The 22,603-nt window shown below is 45.3% G+C and overlaps 1 protein-coding gene across 5 annotated transcripts in view; it reads left to right on the top strand.

The window, feature by feature from the left end:
- The window catches only part of rx1 (retinal homeobox gene 1), a 40,109-nt gene extending 24,207 nt beyond the window's left edge, over nt 1-15,902 (top strand). The window contains exons 1-4 of one of the 5 annotated variants that reach the window (XM_072482701.1): nt 5,283-5,300; nt 7,022-7,312; nt 10,570-10,820; nt 13,898-15,902. In XM_072482701.1, coding sequence (XP_072338802.1) covers nt 7,051-7,312; nt 10,570-10,820; nt 13,898-14,341 — 957 coding nt within the window. In that variant the 5' untranslated portion in view covers nt 5,283-5,300; nt 7,022-7,050 and the 3' untranslated portion in view covers nt 14,342-15,902. The other 4 variants (XM_072482697.1, XM_072482698.1, XM_072482699.1 and 1 more) reach the window with 4 other exon arrangements.
- The last annotated feature ends 6,701 nt before the right edge of the window (nt 15,903-22,603 follow it).

Raw genomic sequence — 22,603 nt, 5'->3', positions numbered from 1 at the left:
TGTTGGTATCTAAGGAGAAGGGATATTTTATACAGTGAGTTGGTATCTAAGGGGAGGGGGTTATTTTATCCAGTGAGTTGGTATCTCAGGGGAGGGAGACATTTTACAGTGAGTTGGTATCTAAGGGGAAGTTATTTAATACAGTGAGTTGGTATCTAAGGATAAGGGATATTTTACACAGTGAAATCGTATCTAAGGGGAAGGGGTATTTTATATTGTGAGTTGGTTTCTAAGGGGCGGGGTTATTTTGTACAGTTAGTTGGCATCTAAAGGGAAGGGATACAGTGTGTTGGTATCTGAGGGGAAGAGATATTTTATACAGTGTGTTGGTATCTAAGGGGAAGGGTTATTTTATACAGTGAGTTGGTATCTAAGGGGAAGTTATTTTATACAGTGTGTTGGTATCTAAGGGGAATGGATATTTTATATAGTGTGTTGGTATCTAAGGGGAAGGGATATTTTATACAGTGAGTTGGTATCTAAGGGGAAGGAATATTTTATACAGTGCGTTGGTATCTCAGGGGAGGGGGATATTTTATACAGTGAGTTGGTATCTAAGGGGAAGGGTTATTTTCTACAGTTAGTTGGTATCTTAGGGGAAGTTATTTTATACAGTGTGTTGGTATCTAAGGGGAAGGGATATTTTATACAGTGTGTTGGTATCTAAGGGGAATGGTTATTTTATACAGTGAGTTGATATCTATGGGGAAGTTATTTTATACAGTGTGTTGGTATCTAAGGGGAAGGGATATTTTATACAGTGTGTTGGTATCTAAGGGGAAGGGATATTTTATACAGTGAGTTGGTATCTATGGGGAAAGGATATTTTATACAATGTGTTGGTATCTCAGGGGAGGGGGATATTTTATACAGTGAGTTGGTATCTAAGGGGAAGGGATATTTTATACAGCGAGTTGGTATCTAAGGGGAAGATATTTAATACAGTGAGTTGGTATCTAAGGGGAAGGGATATTTTATACAGTGAATTGGTATCTAAGGGGTAGAGATATTTTATACAGTGAGTTGGTATCTAAGGGGAAGGGATATTCTATACAGTGAGTTGGTATCTGAGGGGAAGGGATATTTTATACAGTGAGCTGGTATCTAAGGGGAAAGGATATTTTATACAGTGAGTTGGCATCTATGGAGAAGGGATATTTTATACAGTGAAATCGTATCTAAGGGGAAGGGGTATTTTATATTGTGAGTTGGTTTGTAAGGGGCGGGGTTATTTTATATAGTTAGTTGGTATCTAAAGGGAAGGGATATTTTATGCAGTAAGTTGGTATCTAATGGGAGGGGGATATTTTATACAGTGAGTTGGTATCTTGGGGGAGGGGATTATTTTATACAGTGAGTTGATATCTAAAGGGAAGGGATATTTTATGCAGTGAGTTGGTATCTAATGGGAGGGGGATATTTTATACAGTGAGTTGGTATCTAAAGGTAATGGATATTTTATACAATGAGTTGGTATCTCAGCGGAAGGGATATTTTATACAGTGAGTTAGTATCTAAGGGGAAGGGATATTTTATACAGTGTGTTGGTATCTAAGAGGAAGGGATATTTTATACAGTGAGTGGGTATCTTTAGGGAGGGGGTATTTTATACATTGAGTTGGTATCTCAAGGGAATGGATATTTTATACAATGAGTTGATATCTAAGGGGACACGATATTTTAAACAGTGAGTTGGTATCGAAGGGAAAGAGTTATTTTATACAGTGAGTTGGTACCTAAATGGAAGGGATATATTATACAGTGTGCTGGTATCTAAGGGGAGGGGGATATTTTATATAGTTAGTTGGTATCTAAGGGGAGGGGGATATTTTATACAATGTGTTGCTATCTAATGGGGAGGGGGATATTTTATATAGTTTGTTGGTAACTAAGGCAGGATGTTATTTTATACAGTGAGTTGATATCTAAAGAGCAGGGATATTTTATACAGTGAGTTGGTTTCTCAGGGGAAGGGGATATTTTATAGACTGTGTAGATATTAAGGGGAGGGAGATATTTAATACAGTGAGTTAGTACCGAAGGGTGGGGGCTTACTTTATACAATGTGTTGGTATCTACGGGGAGAAGGATATTTTATACAGTGAGTTTGTATCTAAGGGGAAGGGATATTTTACACAGTGAGTTGGTATCTAAGGGGAGGGGGTATTTTATACAGTGAGTTTGTATCTAAGGGGAAGTGATATTTTATACAGTGAGTTGCTTTCTAAGGGGAAGGCATATTTTATACAGTGAGTTGGTATCTAAGGGGCGGGGTTATTTTATACAGTTAGTTGGTATCTAAAGGGAAGGGATATTTTTTGCAGTGAATTGGTATCTAATGGGAGGGGGATAATTTATACAGTGAGCTGATATCTAAGGGGAAGGGACATTTTAGACAGTGAGTTGGTATCTGAGGAGAAGGGATATTTTATACAGTGAAATTGTATCTAAGGGGAAGGGGTATTTTATATCGTGAGTTGGTTTCTAAGGGGCGGGATTATTTTATACAGTTAGTTGGTATCTAAAGGGAAGGGATATTTTATGTAGTAAGTTGGTATCTAATGGGAGGGGGATATTTTATACAGTGAGTTGGTTTCTTGGGGGAGGGGATTATTTTATACAGTGAGTTGATATCTAAAGGGAAGGGATATTTTATGCAGTGAGTTGATATCTAAAGGGAAGGGATATTTTATACAGTGAGTTGGTATCTAAGAGGAAGGGATATTTTATACAGTGAGTTGATATCTAAAGGGAAGGGATATTTTATACAGTGAGTTGGTATCTAAGAGGAAGGGATATTTTATACAGTGAGTTGGTATCTAAAGGGAGGGGATTGTTTTATACAGTGAGTTGGTATCTAAAGGGAAGGGATATTTTATACAATGAGTTGGTATCTCAGGGGAAGGGATATTTTATACAGTGAGTTGGTATCTAAGGGGAAGGGATATTTTATACAGTGTGTTGGTATCTAAGAGGAAGGGATATTTTATACAGTGAGTTGGTACCTAAAGGGAAGGGATATTTTATGCAGTGAGTTGGTATCTAATGGGAGGGGGATATTTTATACAGTGAGCTAGTATCTAAGGGGAAGCGATATTTTATACAGTGAGTTGGTATCTTTAGGGAGGGGGTATTTTATACATTGAGTTGGTATCTCAGAGGAAGGGATATTTTATACAGTGAGTTGGTACCTAAAGGGAAGGGATATTTTATACAGTGTGCTGGTATCTAAGGGGAGGGGGATATTTTATATAGTTAGTTGGTATCTAAGGGGAGGGGGATATTTTATACAATGTGTTGCTATCTAAGGGGAGGGGGATATTTTATATAGATTGTTGGTAACTAAGGCAGGATGTTATTTTATACAGTGCGTTGATACCTAAAGAGCAGGGATATTTTATACAGTGAGCTGGTTTCTAAGGGGAAGGGGATATTTTATAGAGTGTGTAGATATTAAGGGGAGGGAGATATTTAATACAGTGAGTTAGTACCGAAGGGTAGGGGGTTATTTTATACAATGTGTTGGTATCTACGGGGAGAAGGATATTTTATACAGTGAGTTTGTGTCTAAGGGGAATTGATATTTTATACAGTGAGTTGGTATCTAAGGGGAGGGGATATTTTATACAGTGTGTTGGTAACCAAGGGGAAGGGACATTTTATACAGTGAGTTGGTATCTACGGGAGAAGGATATTTTATACAGTGTGTAGGTATCTAAGGGGAGGGATTATTTTATACTGTGAGTTGGAATCTAAGGGGAAGGGATATTTTATACAGTGAGTTGGTATCGAAGCGGAAGGGATATTTTATACAGTGAGTTGGTATCTGAGGGCAAGTGTTATTTTATACAGTGAGTTTGTATCTAAGGCAAAGGGTATTTTATACAGTGAGTTGGTATCTAAGCGGAGGTGGTTATTTTATACAGTGTGCTGGTATCTAAGGGGAGGGGGTTATTTTATACAGTGTGCTGGTATCTAAGGGGAGCGGGTTATTTTATTTAGTGAGTTGTTATCTCAGGGGAGGAGGATATTTTGTACAGTCAGTTGGTAACTAAGGGGAAGGGATATTTTATACAGTATGTTGGTATCTAAGGGGGGGGTTTATACGATGAGTGGGTATCTAAGGGGACACGGTTATTTTATACGGTGAGTTGGTATCTAAGGTATGGGAATATTTTATACAATGTGGTGGTATCTCAGGGGAGGTGGTTATTTTACACCGTGAGTTGGTATCTACTGGAAGAAGGATAGTTTATACAGAGAGTTGGCATCTAACGGGAGGGGTATGTTTTATACAATAATAATCTTTTATTGTCACAGTAAGAAGTTACTATTAAAAGCCCCTAGTCGCCACATTCCGGCGCCAGTTCAGGTACGCTGCTTTGGGAATTGAACCCGTGCTGCTGGCCTTGTGCTGCATTACAAGCCAGCTGTCTAGCCCACTGAGCTCAACCAGCATCCATAATGTGTTGGTGCCTGAGGGAATGGGAATATTTTATACAGTGTGTATGTATCTAAGGGGAAGGGGATAGTTTATTCCACTGTGCTGTTATCTAAGTGGAGGGTGTTATTTTATTGAGTGTTATGGAATCTAAGGAGTGTGGGTCATTTTTGTTGCAATTTTTTTCTGAGTAAGGGGGTGGGTTATTTTATCCAGTGAATTGGTATGTATGGGAGGGGGTGATTTTATCCAATGTGAGGGGATTATTTTATATAATATCTAAGGGAAAGGACCTATTTTCTTCATAGAGTTGGTGTCTCAGAAGAGGGGGTAATTTATCCAGTGTGTTGGCATCCAAAGGGAGGGAGTATTTCACTGTGTGTTGATATCTAAGGGTTGGGATCTATTTATCAAGTGTGTTCGTTTCAAAAGGGAGGGGGTATTTTATTTTGTGCATTGGTATCTAAGGAGTGAGGGTTATTTTGTACAATGTATTTGCATCGCATAGGATGGAGTTATTTTACAAGGAATGTTAGGACAGAGTGATATTTTAGCCAGTGCGTTGGCATCTATGGATTTTATCTGGAGTGTTAGTATCTAAGAAGAGGGGGTTATTTTTTCCCACTGTTTTGGTAACTAAGGGGAAAGGGTTAGTATGTCAAAAGTCTTGGTAACTACAAGGATGGATTTTTTTAAGAGGATGAGGTTATTTTGTACAGTGAGTTGGTGTGTGGGTGGGCGCCGGCTATGCTGGGATTGCTCCAATTATTTGGGCGCTGTCTTGATTTTCTCACTGCAATAGCTTTCGATGAATCGCTGAATTAGTCAATGTGATTTTACCTCATTAAATTATACAAAGGTAAATATAATTTCACTTTTTTTTAACAAGTCTCTCTGAATGAGGAATTTTTGGGAAGTCTGTCTCCTGTTATGTTTCCCAGTGTCCGCGAAATTTGGTTGTTGTCCCGGTTCCTTTATCCGTTTTCGATCTTGCTGCTCTTCCCTCTTGTTGTCAGTTCACCCACGTTTCCCAAACGCATTTCTGTCCAAGAGAGACACCTGGACAAATATCAGATTGCATCAAATCTCAGCTAAAAGGAAAATATTATAAACATTCACCAGCAGGATCGGGATCAGTTTAAATGCCTTCCCAAATCGCCACTGTTGCTGTAGATGAAAGTTAATATTTACCCCCAAATCAAAAAAATGGTTACATTAAATCCCGTGATCCATGGGATGAGGTGTTTGGGATCTGAGTTACCTGTTGCATTCTGTAAAAAGTGAGTGGAATTTGATCATTGGCGCGTTGTTTGCCAGTATCCGAATTCTTGTCCAAGTTGGTCAAGGAGGTCACTGTTATGTGAAAGCAGATTGTGGCGAAGTCCTGGAAACGTGGAGACGAGGAAAGGTTCAGCCACCTTTCTTTTTTACAGGTACTGACTGGGCTGGTTTGGTGTCTGCAGCATTCGTTGCCAGACTTAGAGCACCGAGATTTTTGTAAATAAAATATACTGATATCTAATACAAAGAGATACAGGGAAACGCAGATTGCTCCGCTCTTTCCAACGCACAGTTTAAACGTTTTATTCGGCTGCCTCTTGCTTAACTTGCAGTAATTTCATTAGGACAGGAGCCCCGAATCAGATGTTTATGACCGAACTTGAGCCTGGCATGGAGATGTGAAGGGTAGAGAGGAACTTCTCCGCGCTCAAACATCCAAATGTAAACGTGTAGTCTCAACATTTGATTCGCACCCATGGCACCAGTTTACAAAGTGAAGATTTCCTCTGACAGTTCATTAAGAGAGACCCCCCTCCTCCTCCTCCTTCTCTGGAGTTAGAACTTGGGGCGAGGTATTTGCAGCAATTACCGCATTTAACCCAAACTCCTCGTGCCAATCACTAACATGAGGATGTCTCTCTTCATAATCAGCTCCGCTAATCCCCGGGGATTTATTCCTCCCCCCACCTCCCCCCCCCCCCCCCAAACCCCCCGTACACCGACATCTGGAAAGCTTAAAAGATTGAGGGACTGCAGGCTGAGAGTGGTGTTGGGGAGGGGAAGCCACTGCGAGCGATAACTGAGTGTAGAGAGGGAAGGTTTCCCCGGGACTTCTGCAGAACTGTGGCGTTCTCCAGGTTTGTGTTTTCATTTCATACGCGCTAACCATTTCCCATTCTTCAGGACCTCATTGGTCGCTGGCGAGATTGCCCTCCCGGCCCTGCTGGTATTTGTCACTAGGGAGAAGAAAAACACAAGCCTGCTAATATTTGCAAGTTTCCAAACTGAGCGGCTGGGAACTGTCAACATTTTAATGTCAGGGTTTGTGCTTATGTTTTGCAATTAGTTCTTTGTAATTGCATTGTGGTTTTGGTTATGATCACAACATTTTATTGATGTAATATTTATTTATAAATATGGTGTACAGCTGTTTGAAGCAATAATGCATCTTTACAACTTTGGAAGGTCGAGGTTCTGTGCTCGCTATTTTTTTTAAAGTATATTAGATTTCCTGAACGGAATTGTGAGGCAAGTGTTGATTTCCTCTTTTGTTTGTGTTTGTGGGGTGTGTTTGTGAAGGCCGCCCCGATGCCTCCTTCGAGCCCGAAATGAACGGCCAGGTGGACGAAAGCTGCCTCTCCCCGGGCAACTTCCACGAAATGGTTAAGAGCCCAGGCGCCTGTTCGCGAGTTCACAGCATCGACGTGATCCTGGGATTTGCGAAGGATCAATCCCTGCTCGGCTCTTCGCCCCTCACTCCCAAATCCCTGCCAGAGCGGGGGGAGTCCCACCAGACTGACTGCTACCACCACCACCACATCCCCGGCCTGGGGCTCCGGGAGGTGACAGGCCGGCCACACACCTTTGACGGTAAGATCGCCACCGAGCGAAAAGCTACACTTTTAACAAATTTCCCCTTAAACTTTGAAACCGTCGTTTTTTGGTTGATGTGGTGAAAGGGCGGAAAATAAATAAATAAACACCATCCAAAATTAATCAGCTGTACAAAATTACTTTTGGAAGTTAAGGGGATATAAATCGACAAAATAAAGAATAGAACCCACATTCTAAAGGGTATATATACAACTAAGAAATTGTATCAGTGCTGAATACTGTCCCTGCCACAGATAGTTTAAATACAGACACATTTCCAATAGTTCTATATCTGGTCCCATTTGCCCAATTATGTATCTAAACACTTGATATCACATCTTTACTTCGAGATTTCATTTAAGTCAGGGTGCGAGGAACATTATAATACATAATAGTAATTTAAATATAATGTAAATGAACGATAACTCAATCCATTTAATTCTCAATTCAAATGAGTACATGAATCCAATTTTGAAATTGCACTATAAAAGTGTGGTATTTAATTCTGATTCTTTTTTAAGAGACTAAAGGGATGTCTTTTTTTTGCGTCAAGTTCCCTTGAAATTGGCGGGATTCTGGAATAGTTTCTAAGGGAGGGAAGTTTCTCCTAATTCATGGATTGCTGTCAGAGGGAGTCGGTCAGATTTCTGCCAATTTCCGCCTCAGATAAACAGGCGGACGGAACTCTGAGGAGAAATCGGTAAACCTTTGAGTAACATATTATTAAAATGGAATCGCAGTCATTGCAGGGACCTTATCAAAACCCAAAGCAAATCTCGATGAAGAACTCTTCTCCCCCCCCCCCCCCCCTCAACAGACACAGCCATGCTTTTGGTAACCTGCTCCATCTATAAACACCCCCTCCTGGGATTATTTCACGGGATGTGCTGGACTCTCCACTTTAGATGTCCCTGTCGAGGATCTGTTGATTTTTCGTCTTCCTTCCGTGAGGAACAGTCCACGTATCTCGGACTTGGAAACAATTCCTTCCAAATGACGGAGCTTTAAGTGTGGGACACGCAGAAAGGAGAAGTAGAGGCGGTCTCGTTTTCCAGAATGCAACCCATTCCCGTTCAGAACACTTCGGCGTCGGATCCCAGGTCGATGGCCAAATGGCTTCGTGGTTTCCTGGTTTTGTTTAAACCGAGCGAGTGGAGCTGTTTGTTTTTACACTTGTTGGGGGAGCGCACTGTTCCATCGGGATTTGGGGATTTTTGTTTTGCCCCCTTTTAAACTGGGTGATTACATTTGGAGAGAAGTATAAATAGCCCTCACTGAATCATCTACCTACATCCAAATGTACACCCTCCGTGTACACGAACAGGCGCCGGAATGTGGCGACGAGGGGATTTTCACAGTAATTTCATAGTATTGTTAATGCAAGCCTACTTATGACAATAAAGGACATATTATCTTGTAATTGGTCAATGAATGGCCCCCCCCTCCACTCACACACACCACAGAACGTTTTCCGAGCTCCAACTTCATTATCAAAACTTGATTTTATTAAGAGTTTCGCTGAAATTAATTCAATCGCACTAGTCTGTTCTGAACGCCTAGAAATTGGCATTTAGAAATATTTTGTTCATTTCTTTTTGCGTTGTTAATTGCTCTTCATCATTCTTTGGGAGGGAGGGGGTTCTCTCTTTTTTTCCCTCCTGCTCCATCGACTTAATTCGTTCCTGTCTTCACCGGCATTTTAACTCAAATCTCGGAAACGTTGCTGAGTTGTCCCTTTCACGGCTGGGGAGTTGCTTCCGTTTCAAGAGGCCGATTAAGAAGAGCTCCACCTCCGCAAGATCCCTCTTGAGCCGGTTGGTGTCAGGGTACTGGAGACCCGGAGAGCACAAGAAATAAGAGTAGACCATTCGGCCCATCGAACCTGCTCCGCCATTGAATAAGATTATGGCTCATCGGATTGAGATCTTCATCCCTCTTTCCTGCCTGTTCCCATAACCCTGGACACGCTCATTTCCAATCCCAAATCTGTCAAACTGGAGCCTCGCATATATTCAATGACCCAATTTCACTGATCTCTGAGGAAAAGAATTTTGAGGACTGATGATGCTCTGAGGAAACCCTGCTCAACCATTCCTCGTCAGACAACCCCCTTCATCGCAGCCCAGTGTATCTTCTTTGAAATGTTTCCAATGTAAGTTAGCACAGTGGTTAGCACTGTTACTTCACAGCTCCAGGGTCCCAGGTTCGATTCCCGGCTTGGGTCACTGCCTGTGCAAAATCTGCACGTTCTCCCCCTGTCTGCGTGGGTTTCCTCCGGGTGCTCCGGTTTCCTCCCACAAGTCCCGAAAGACCTGCTGTTAGGTGAATTGGACATTCTGAATTCTCCCTCCGTGTACACGAACAGGCGCCGGAATGTGGCGATGAGGGGATGTTCACAGTAATTTCATAGTTTTGTTAATGCAAGCCTACGTATGACAATAAAGATTATTAAAATAAAAGTTCTACCCCTCCCCAGCGAGGAGGCAAAAACAGTACACAATACTCCAGGTATGGCCTCACCAATGCCCTGTACATGAGATAAGGAATTTAAGGTTTTGTGGAGTTGCTCTGCTTTGCCACTCAGAGTCACTCCATGCCCTAAAACAAAGTCCCAGCTGAAATATCTGAATCCCTGGACATCCAACACAATTTTAACTGGGGGAAGCCAGGCAAGGTGTGCAGCGAATCGAGAGAAAGTTTGTACTCAAGTAGTTTCAATCGTTCTTTGGTTGTGCGGAACTTTGGAGTATTGCTGGGGAGAAAAAAAGACACATCGAAGCTTTCGGTCTTGCACTCATCAGATCACAGTAGCACGAATATCAGTGGAAGGTTGTTTACATTGCTCCTTTTGCGTCTGGAGTGCAAGACTCAAAAGCTTCCACATGTCTCTTTTTTCAGCAACCCTCAAAACACAATGTTGAGTTGCGATTATCTGGTCCCAGCGAACGACAACGTGACATTTGAAATTAAACACAAATACTGCAGTGTGAAATAAAGTTTTATACTGAATGCTCCTAATTAGACTTCTGATAAATGTGCTAAACACGTAAGGAGTTGCATCGTGTTAAATATTAGAAAACATTATCTATCACTTGCAACTCGGCACTGAGAGGGGGGGGGGGGATATGCGATTTGACCCCCAACAGGGAGGATCACCCACCGCCCCTTGCTGAGGAAGGTTCGGTTTGCAAACTTTGGGAGATGTTTTCTGTCAGTTTAATGGGGAGTTTGTTTTATTGTTCGCCCTCCCCCAGACTCCAGGGTTATTTTGAACAAATGCGGGGAGGACCTCCGTGAGCTCACCAGCGGCACCGAGAGCGAGGAGAAAGGCGAGCAGACAATGAACGAGGTGCCACCCAAGAAGAAGCACAGGAGGAACCGGACTACCTTCACCACCTATCAGCTCCACGAGCTGGAGAGAGCCTTCGAGAAATCCCACTACCCCGATGTGTACAGCAGAGAGGAGCTGGCCATGAAGGTCAACCTCCCCGAGGTCCGGGTCCAGGTGAGGCACAATAAGAGGCAAGCTGAGTGAATAGAGAGGGATCCAGATGGTGGGGCAATCATAGAGCAAGGAGATTTGGGGGCAGACTCGATGGGCCGACTGGCCTCCTCCTGCACTGTCGGGGTTCGATGGAAAATAAAGGAAAAAAGTGATGTGGGGATAGGTAGAGGAAATAAAGATACAAGCGGTGAAGTATGTAGGGATGAGGAGAGAAAGGGGACCAGGACAGAAGGAGGGCGCAAAGTGAACAGACAGAACCAATTTAAAGAACAGAGAAGTGGGAAGTAACAGGGAGAACACGGTTGAGAAAGTGGTGGAAAAGTGACGATCTGGTAAACAATGAGAGATTATTATCTAGGCAGAAGGAGGATAGTGGAGTGAAATTAAAGTGAGAGAGATATGTGAACACTGAGGGTGACCAGGGTGGCACAGTGGTTAGCACTGCTGCCTCACTGAACCAGGGACCCGGGTTGAATTCCAGTCTATGTGGAGTTTGCACTTTCTCCCCGTGTCTTTGTGGGTTTCCTCCCATCCGGAGGAATCTCCCTCTCCTCTCCCAGTCCAAGGATGTGCAGGTTTGGTGGATTGGAATATGCTAAGGATGTGCACATTAGGTTACGGGGACAGGGTGAACCTGGGTCGGGTGCTTTTGCAGAGGGTCCGTGCAGAGACTCGATGGGCAGAAACGTCTCCTTCTGCACTGTCGGGATCCTGTGAAATAAGAGGATTATAGCTAGGGCAGAGAGAGAGAGAGGCTTGAAAATATATATGTGTAAATAGGAAATGCAGAGATTTAAAAAAAAGAGGAAATGGAGCTGGACGAAAATAGGAGAAAATCATAGAAACAGACTGAGAAAGCAAAGTCCTAGAGAACACAGAAATCAAACAGAGGAACAGAGATAGTAACAAAAACACGATTACACAAAGGAGGAAAGTAGCAAACGAAACAACACAGTGAAAATAGAGAGAGAGGAAACAGGGCGGTGAATAAGCTGATCATATACATCAAATGGTCAGTTATCTCATTCTGGGATGTGGCTGTCTGTACACTGTTTCCCAACACCGACTCCTGCACTCCTATTTACATAGATTCGGTCTACTGGGAAAGAAGTAAAGGAAATTCTATTTTCAACATTGGGCGCTACCTATGACAGCGTTTAGCAGACAGGCAGTGTGGCTGAGCGAGGTGAGGCGAGTGGGAAAAGGAGCCGAGGCCGAGTGAACAAAAAGGATGGAAGGAAAACTGATTGGCAGATTAGCCGATTCGTGGACACTACCGGTGGAAATCGGAGAGTTTTGTGTTAATCCCTCTAATTGCCTGCCCCCTCTAAGCAGCCGCAGATGCAGAACTGGCCTCAGACCACGTTCTGCAACTCACAAAATGTGGGCAGAAATCCTTCAGGGGAAGAGCGGGGGATTTGTACCCGGGACCACTTTGAGTACGAGAAGTGTACGCCTTCTCCAATCAGTCGTAGATTAGCGTTTTGCCTCCACTTTGATAGTATTACATTTATCATCTTTTCCTGTGTTTATATTCAACTAGTATGCATTCTGCTTTTTCTCTGTCCACATTGTCTGAATATTTTGTCTCTAATACTTCTTGTATCTGCTTGAAAACCTAATCCGGTTCCTCTCCTGCCTAATGGCATTATTACCTACGCCAGGGGCAGATGAAAGGAGGGCATTTTCTGTTAATTGTTCAGTTGTCTTTGGCAAGGATGAACATTTCTGTTAATCGCCGTCAGGAATGGCCAATCTTCCTGTTTTCCGTAGCTGTTGTTAACATCAGGGACTCGCACTGGCCCAAGATGATGGGGACCCAACCCCATCGCCCAATACCCACCTCTATTTTCAAATGGTACAATCAATTTTCTGTTTGAAATTGGAATGAAATCCAATAACCAAATCCCTGTTGTGCTACAGTGAACATATTCTGTATGGAGGGCATATGTTGGGTGGAGCTAAAACCATAAAATATTCATTCTATTGAAGTATGCGCTCTGGGTAGTTGAATCCACCTTGGACAATTTGCCTTGTACAAAAGTAATTGTTTCTCCAGTGGCACAAAACAGTGACACAGTGGGTGAGGCAGCCTGTGGCATTCTGATAAATTAATAGATCCAATGCTGCCAGGTTCAAGTTCTGCCATGTTAACCTCAGCTGGGCTACTGAGGAGCTACAATTGGCCTCAGCACTTCTGGGTTAAGGATCGAACCATTGAGGTTAAATCAGAGGCCATTCTGCCCATTGTGTGGCACTTTGCTAAGGCAACCCAAACTAATCTCATTCTCCATAATCTTCTTTCCTAACTTGTTTTTTCCCTATGAAAGATGAAATGATCTCTGTTTCAGCCACTTTGTGTGACAAAGTATTTAACATTCCAACCCTCAGTGCAAAGAGATTTTGCCTGACCCCACTTCTAACTTTCTTAGCAACAAGAGATCAACAATTTAAAACTGCCACCAACTCTCCAACCAGCTACATAAAAAACTCTTCAGCGCCTCAGGTCCCTTCTCAAAATTAGAGTGTTCCATTCCATCATCCTCTCTACACTTTAGTCTTAATGCCTTTCTATAATGAGGCATTCAAAACTACACCCATTATTGAAAGTGGGGCCTAACCAGATATTATGTACAATTTCATTGTTACTTCTTTTCACTTGTACTCTGTGCCCCTATTTGTAAAATCCAAATTTCTGTTGTGGTGTTTAGCCACTCTTACCCTTTCAGTGAGTTGTATATTTCACCACCTGGGTCTCTTTGTTCATATGTCTTTCATTGGTCTTTCCATGAATTGAATCCAGAAAACCAACCGGCGGTTTCACTTTAAATCACTATCTACTGACTCCTTAAGGGAGGTGGGAATTGTGGGGCAGAGGCAGCCCCCATTATGGAAATTAGCTATTGGGTGCAGTCCTTTGAGGGAAGCCAGTGCCCAGGTAACTGTACCCCAGCATGAATCAAAACTTTCAGTGGAGGAGAGTGGACAATTAAATTGTGCGTGGAGGGGAGTGTAAATGTGGATTATATCTTCTGCAAAAGTCATCCCTTCAAAAATGTTTTTTGTTTAAATCACAGGTATGGTTTCAAAATAGGAGGGCAAAGTGGAGGAGACAAGAGAAGATAGAGGCTAGCACAATGAAATTGCATGATTCTCCCATGCTGTCCTTCAGTAGACCACCAATGCCCCCCAATGTTGGACCCATGGGCAATTCCCTCCCACTGGACCCTTGGCTGACATCTCCCATCTCAAATGCAACTTCCATCCACAGTATACCCGGCTTCATGGGGGCACCTCAAGGCTTACAGACCAGCTACTCAGGTCACACATTCTTAAATTCTCCACCACCGATGGCCCAGACAATGCAGCCCATGGGACCACCACCCTACCAATGTGCGACAACATTTGTGGACAAATATCCTTTGGAAGACGTAGACCAGAGAAGTTCCAGCATCGCTTCTTTAAGGATGAAAGCCAAGGAGCATATTCAGTCCATCGACAAAAGTTGGCAACCCATGTGATGCAAGTTACCAGCTATGGACAGACTGTTACTGAACAATTAATTGGCTGACATGGCAACATGATGGCAGCCTCCAATTTCAAAATAACTTCATCCATCATGAGTCAATAGTCACAACAACAAAGGCTTGGATGTCAAAGGCTACCACCATAACGCGGGATACAATCAAACCACAAATTCTGACTGGTCTTAGTTACAAGCCAAAGGATCAATTTTATCGTTGATGGATGAGGTGACACTCCAGTGCTAAGGGGAGGATATAAAGACATCATTGCTTTCTATGCTTTTCCACCATCATGAAGCTTTAGCAAAATGTTGTCTTCCATTACTGTCCCAATGTAGATTTATTGAATCTTGTAGACAATGTGCAATTTTAAAAATATTATTGAGGGACCTAGGTGAAGGGGCAAGGCCCACAGTGCAGGACACCACCGAGGTTGTAAAGGATAGAAGAAAAGACAAGAAACAGTGGTTAGGTGATGCCAAGCTTGGGTTAGTAAAGCTTGTAGAACTTAGGAGGCAAAGAAGATGAGTAGTTCCACAGTTCTCTGATCCTGGAAGACAACGAAGAACTGTAGGAGATGGTGCAATGAACCCCGTTTCAACACAGTGATGTAGAGAGGATCAATGTGGTCTTTTCACTTCTTGTTGTCTTAAACTTGACCTTCTTAAAAAAAAAGTTCTCAATGCTGTTAAATAGTTATTTGAAAAGAACTGTCAACTTTAGCAAGCAAACATTGTGTACAGTACGTTCTCATTGGGTCTAACATTTGACTTATGAATAAATTTTTTCTGAATTTCACGTGAAGAATGTTCTAGAATATTGGTCAGTGATATTACAGAAGATTACATCTCAAATCTGCCAGGTCACCGATTAGTCAGAGTTCACTGCTACAATGAAAGCGTGTCAGTTGAACCGCATGTGCATATTTCAGTACTTCTGATATATCTAAAGTTGAGTGTTTGTGCTCTATAAAACGAGGAGTGTTGGTGCTGGGGAATCAAGTACTTTCCCATTCAAGTACCCAGTATCAGTGTCAAACATTATCAGTTCAGAATCAGAGCAGTTAGATATGATTCATTAGTTTTCTTCTATTCTGTCTAATCAATATTCCTGGGTCACGTTAGCATACATATGACGTGAAGTAAAGCACTGTCTACATTAGGATCATTGAGCTAGGACTGGGCCATTCAGCCTCTCCAGCCTGCTCCACCACCAATTAAATCATTTGTGATCTAAGTGTTAACTCCATCGGTAGCACAGTGGTTAGCACTGTTACTTCACAGCGCCGGGGACCCAAGTTCAATTCTGGCTTGGGTCACTGTCTATGCGGAGTATGTACATTCTCCCCATGTCTGGGTGGGTTTCCTCGGGTGCTCCGGTTTCTTCCCACAAGTCCCGAAAGACGTGCTTGTCAGGTGAATTGGACATTATGACTTCTCCCTCAGTGTACCTGAACAGGCACCGGAGTGTGGCGACTAGGAGATTTTCACAGTAACTTTGTTGCAGAGTTAATGTAAGCCTACTTGTGACACTAATAAAGATTACGTTATTATTTATTCACCCTTGCTCGATATCCTTTTGATTCTCTGAAACAGTTATAACTATGTTTTTTTTTAAGAACATTCATTTTACTTTTAAAAAAGAACAAATTTTTGTTGGCTTATGAGGCAGGGAGTATTGTAGCTGACAAGGGGGGCAGATATATAATGGTCAGCGGGAAACTGCAGGGGACTTGGGTGGTGCTAGTGAACGTTTACGCCCCAAACTGGGACGACATGGTATTTATGAGACGCACGCTGGATAAAATTCCAGACTTAGACTCACACAATCTGATTATGGAGGGTGACTTCAACACAGCTATAGACCCTGTACTGGACCGGTCAAACCCCAGGTTGGGGAAGCGACCAGCGGCGGCTGAAGAATTGAGGGGATTCATGGAACAGGTGGGGGGGGCGTAGACCCGTGGAGATTCGCCCGACTGAGGGCGAAAGAGTTCTCTTTCTTTTCCCATGCCACAAATTCTACTCCCGCATAGATTTCTTTGTGATGAGCAGGGCGTTGATTCCCAGGGTGGAGGGGACAGAATACTCGGCCATTGCAGTCTCCGATCATGCTCCACACTGGTGGATTTGCGTCTTGGGGGGGGGGGGAGAGAGGTCAGCCCCCACTATGGGGGCTAGATGTGGGGCTGCTGGCAGATCACGAGGTTTGTGGGCGGATAAGGAGGAACATCAAGAATTACCTGGAAACTAATGATACGGGGGAGGTAGCGCCGTTCACGGTGTGGGAGGCCCTGAAGGCAGTTATCAGAGGGGAGTTGATCTCTATCAGGTCTCATAGAGAGAAGAAAGAAAGAAGGGAGGGAGAAAGGCTAGTCGGGGAGATACTCAGAGTAGACAGGTGCTACGCGGAGACCCCCAAGACGGGGCTACTGAAAGAGCGCCGGAGGCTGAAGGCAGAATTTGACCTGCTGACCACTGGGAAGGTGGTAGCACAGCTGAGGAAGGCCAAAGGGGCTGTCTACGAATACGGGGAGAAAGCGAGTAGAATGCTGGCGCAACAAATTCGCAAGAGGGCGGCGGCCAGGGAAATTGGGGAAGTACGGGATAAGGAGGGCAACATGTTCATAGACCCAGAGGGGGTGAACAAAGTCTTTAGGCCGTTTTACGGTAAATTGTATGAGTCAGACCCCCCGCCCGGGGGAGGGGGGGTGGGGGGGATGAAGCAATTCACGGACTAACTGAAGTTCCCAAAGGTGGAAGAGGATCTGGTGGAGGGACTGGGGGCCCCGATAGAGCTGGAGGAGATGGTAAAGAGTTTAGGGCACATGCAGTCGGGCAAAGCTGGCACTGCCGAACATTTGCAGTTTCTATTGGGCGGCTAACATAGCCATGGTTAGGAAATGGGTATTGGGGGAGGGGTCGACGTGGGAGCGATTAGAGGCGGCCTCATGTAAAGGTACCAATCTAGGGGCACTTGCAACACCACCTCTGCCGTCCTCGCCGGCCCACTATCCTCTAGTCTGGTGGTGCTGGTGGCATTAAAGATCTGGGGTCAGTGGAGAAGGCACAGGGGGGTGGAGGAAGCCTCAGTCTGGACCCCGGTACGCAACAATCACAGATTTGTCCCGGGCAGGATAGACGGAGGGTTTCAAAGCTGGCAGAGGGCAGGCATTAAAAGGGGGACCTGTTCATAGGCGGGACCTTCCCCAGCCTGAAAACGCTGGAGGAGAAATTCAGTTTGCCCCCTGGAAACGCTTTCAGATACCTACAGGTACGCACCTTTCTGAAAAAGCAGCTGGTATCATTTCCGCTGCTACCCCCACGCAGGATGCAGGATAGGGTGGTCTCCGGTACCTGGGTAGGGGAGGGGAAGGTTTCGGACATTTACCGGGAACTTCAGGAGGCGGAGGAAGCCCCAGTGGGGGAGCTTGAGGGCAAATGGGAGGAGGAACTAGGTGGGGAGCTGGAGGCGGGCCTGTGGGCGGACGTCCTAAACAGGGTCAATTCCTCCTCATCATGTGCCAGGCTTAGCATAATCCAGTTTAAGGTGGTCCACTGGGCACACATGACGGCAACCAGGATGAGCAAGCTCTTTGGGGTTGAGGATAAATGTGCGAGGTGTGCGGGAAGCCCTGCAGATCATGTCCATATGTTCTGGGCATGGCAGGCTCTTAAGGGATTCTGGCAGGGATTTGCCAAGGCAATGTCCAAGATCTTAGGCACGCGGGTGGTGCCGAGTCCAGAGATAGCGATCTTTGGTGTGTCTGACGATCCGGGAGTTCAGGAAGCGAAAGAGGCCGATGTATTGGCCTTTGCCTCCCTGGTAGCCCGGAGACGGATCCTTTTGATGGGTTAGTGACATGGCTGGGTTTCTCAGTCTCGAGAAAATAAAGTTTACCTTGAGAGGGTCCATGGCGGGGTTCTCTCGGAGGTGGCAGCCGTTCCTCGACTTTCTAGGAAAGCAGTGAAGGTCAGCAGCAGCATCCGGGAGGGGGGGGGGGGGGTAATCATTACGTTGTATTGTTCCTTTCTTTGTACATACGGCTAACATTTTTTTTCTCTTTGTTCTGTTAATTGTTGTGTACGGTTATGCAAAAATTATGTTTTTTGACAAAAATGTGAATTAAAATAATTTTTTTTAAAAGAACACATTTCCCCAAAGTCCTTTATAGAATAAAGAGAGCAAGTGAAATTTGGAATATTCAGATAACTGAAGTTTAATCCAAGTTTAAATAAAAAATGTAGGAAATGGCCTATGAAAAAATATGGATTGCTGCAAACAGTGCCTGGGACACTGAACAAGCATAATGGATACAGAGGCTAAATGGATACAGATTTTTGCCAATCCTCCAGGATTAGCCAGGAGTCCCCAGGATTTAAAGATGAATCCTGGACACAGTTGCGCAAAACCCAAGAAAAGAACCACAGAGACCTTGGGGAGGGGGAGAGGGAGGGGGAGGGGGGGAAGACTTGTTGGAATGGTTTTTGAAAATTTTAATTTATTAACAATACCGAAGATGGGCAGAAAAGTTATTTGAGTGGGTGAGATTATTGGGGGTATGTGATGAATCCTCTGGGAATATGTCCAACCGAAATTGGCAACTCTAATCCAAGCCCTTTACATTAGAAGCTTGTTAAGCATCCTAAGAACATATAGGCATAGGAGTTGACCATCCGGTTCCTATTCTCTAAATAAGGAACCTACTGGCATTGTTGTGAGGGCAATGGGACGCAACCTTTTACAGAATCTCCTAACTTCCTGTTTAGTCTGAAAGTAAAAGCACGGGCTGGGATTTTCCACAGGTATTTGCACCTATGATTTAACAGAAGTGATGGCAGGTAAAATAAACCTGGGGCAGGTGAACACAGAAGCCATGGTCTCTGTTCTAGGGACTCTCAAATAAAACTTAAAATCACAAGAATCCAATTGGCCCAGAAATTAACTTTATTACGTAAGGAAAGAAAGTCTTGCATTTGGATAGCACTTTCCACAACCAACAGACCTCTCAACGCACTTTACAGCCATTGATGTACTTTTGAACTGTCCTCGCCGAAACAGGAGCAAGTTTCACGAAACAGTAACCAATAGTAGTATAGGGCAAAGAGTGCTGTGTTTATAAACCCAGTAAGAAGTCTTACAACACCAGGTTAAAGTCCAACAGGTTTGTTTCAAACACTAGCTTTCGGAGCACTGCTCCTTCCTCAGGTGAATAAAGAGGTATGTTCCAGAAACATATATATAGACAAATTCAAAGATGCAAGACAATGCTTGGAACGCGAGCATTTGCAGTTAATTAAGTGTTTACAGATCCAGAGGTTGGGGTAACCCCAGGTTAAAGAGGTGTGAATTGTGTCAAGCCAGGACAGTTGGTAGGATTTCGCAGGCCAGCTGGTGGGGGATGAATGTAATGTGACATGATTCCCAGGTCCTGGTTGAGGCCGCACGCATGTATGCAGAACTTGGACTTCCGGTTGCGGTGATGCCTTGCTAGCCGCACGTTTCGGCGGCTCCAGCTCCGACGGACCTTTGGGCTCTTTTAAGAGCCCCAACGGGAAATTTTTGGGCGACGCAACCCGGTGTGGGGTGAGTGAGAAGGGAGTCCCCCCCCCCCCCACGAAGGAGGAAAATACCGGCGGCGGCGGCTGCAGCGCGAGGAATCGTCGACCAAAGAGACAAAAAGGGAGAAGCACAAGATGGCGGCGGAGAAAGCGCAGGCGACATGGGGGCCCGAGCAGGACGAATTTTTGAGACGGTGCGTGGAGCTACTAAAGAGGGAGGTGCTGACCCCGATGCTGCAGGCAATTGAGGGGCTCAAGGAGACACAAAAGACCCAGGAGACAGAGCTCCGCGTGGTGGAGCAGAAGGTGACGGATAATGAGGACGAGATCCTGGGCCTGGCGGTCAAAACTCAGACGCACAAGGCACTTCATAAAAAGTGGACTGAAAGGATCGAGGCCCTAGAAAACGGAGCGCGAAGGAAGAACCTTCGGATACTGGGTCTCCCTGAGGGTGTGGAAGGAGTGGACTGTGGAGCTTATGCAAGTACGATGCTGAGCTCACTGATGGGTGCTGAGGCCCCTATGGGCCCCTTGGAGGTGGAGTGGGCACATCGGATCCCGGCGAGAAGACCAAAAGCGGCAGAACCACCCAGGGCGATAATCGTGCGATTTCACCGCCTTAAGGATAGAGAAGAGGTCCTGAGATGGGCTAAAAAGGTGCGGAGTAGCAGATGGGAGAATGCAGTGGTACGGGTGAACCAGGATTGGAGTGCGGAGGTGGCGAGAAGGAGGGCGAGTTTTAACCGAGCCAAGGAGGTGTTGCATAAAAAGAAGGTGAAATTCGGGATGCTGCAGCCGGCAAGACTATGGGTCACGTATCAGGAGAGACACCATTATTTCAAGACGGCGGAGGAAGCATGGACCTTCATTAAAGAGGATAAATTGGATCGGAACTGAGGGACTGGTACTGCAGGAAATGTTGATGTTAATAGAGAAGTAAATTGGGAAGGGGGGAGACATTGGGAAATGTGGGCGCCGGTGATGGGGGAAAGACGGGACATAGATGGAGAATGAGGAAGGGGAGGGGGAGGGGAAAGGGAGTTGCGCCACAAGAGGCGGGTCAGGTAAAGGGATGTTCCCGCGCCAGAAAGAATATGGCGGGAAGACAGGCGCAAGGCGAATGGGAGTTCCCCACACGGGGGGGTCGAGGAGTGAGCAGGATTGCCGGGGTCAGTTGAAGTCAGCTGACTTACGGAAGTAATATGGGGGGAGCAATCACGCTAGAAAGAGATCTAGCGGGGGGGGGGGGGGGGGGGGGGGAGGGGGGGGCAACTGGGTTGCTGCTGCGGAAATCCAAAAGGAAATGGATAAAGAGTGGGTGGACGGGGATGGTATGCGACGCTGGGGGAGCGAGTGGGAGCGCGGAGGCGGGATATGGGACTGGCCTAGAGAAGGTAATGGCTAGTCGACACGGGAGGGGGGCAGGTAGCCCCCTAGTGAGGCTGATCACATGGAACGTGAGAGGCCTGAACGGACCGATAAAAAGGGCCTGAGTGCTCGCGCATTTGAAAGGACTAAGGGCAGACGTGGTTATGCTCCAAGAGACGCACCTAAAGGTGGCGGACCAAGTTAGGTTAAGGAAAGGATGGGTGGGACAGGTGTTCCACTCAGGACTAGACGCAAAGACAGAGGGGTGGCCATATTGGTGGGGAAACGGGTAGCATTTGAAGCAAAGAACATCGTAGCAGATAGCGGAGGTAGATATGTAATGGTGAGTGGCAGGCTGGAGGGAATGGAGGTCGTGTTGGTTAATGTATATGCCCCGAACTGGGACGATGCGGGATATATGAGACGGATGCTGGGGCGTATACCGGACCTGGAGGTAGGAAACTTGATTTTAGGAGGGGACTTTAATACTGTGCTGGACCCGGGGCTAGATAGATCCAGCTCAAAGACCGGAAGAAGGCCGGCAGCGGCCAAGGTGCTTAAGGGGTTTAAGGACCAAATGGGGGGAGTGGATCCATGGCGATTTCTTAGACCTAGGGCTAGGGAGTTCTCCTTCTTCTCCCATGTCCATAAAGTGTACTCCCGGATAGATTTTTTTGTTTTGGGAAGGTCGTTGATCTCTAGGGTGGAAGAAGCTGAGTATTCAGCCATAGCGGTTTCGGACCATGCCCCACATTGGGTGGACCTGGAATTAGGAGAGGAAAGGGAGCAGAGAGCACTCTGGCGATTAGATGTGGGATTGATGGCGGATGAGGGAGTGTGTGCAAGAGTGCGGGTGTGTATCGAGAGATACCTGGAGGTCAATGACGACGGCGAGGTCCCTGTGGGAGTGGTATGGGAAGCACTAAAAGAGGTGGTCAGAGGAGAGCTGATCTCCATTGGGGCCCACAAAAGGAAAACAGAGGCCAAGGAAAGGGAAAGATTACTGGGGGAGATTTTAAGGGTGGATAGGGAATTTGCAGAGACCCCGGAGGAGGGACTGTACAGGGAGAGGAGACGACTCCAGACGGAGTTTGACCTTCTGACCACCAGAAAGGCGGAGGTGCTGTGGAGGAAGGCACAGGGGAGGAGGTATGAATATGGGGAAAAGGTTAGTCGCCTGCTGGCTCATCAATTGCGAAAGAGGACAGCAGCGAGGGAGATAGGAGGAATTAGAGACGAAAAGGGAGACACGGTGCGAAGAGCAGGAAAGATAAATGAGGTGTTCAAGACCTTTTATGAGCGACTGTATAGGTCTCAACCCCCAGAGGGA

The sequence above is a fragment of the Scyliorhinus torazame genome, chromosome 18 (assembly GCF_047496885.1).
Source record: "Scyliorhinus torazame isolate Kashiwa2021f chromosome 18, sScyTor2.1, whole genome shotgun sequence".
In the NCBI taxonomy this organism is placed as follows: domain Eukaryota; kingdom Metazoa; phylum Chordata; class Chondrichthyes; order Carcharhiniformes; family Scyliorhinidae; genus Scyliorhinus; species Scyliorhinus torazame.
This window is presented reverse-complemented; position numbering and strand designations above follow the sequence as displayed.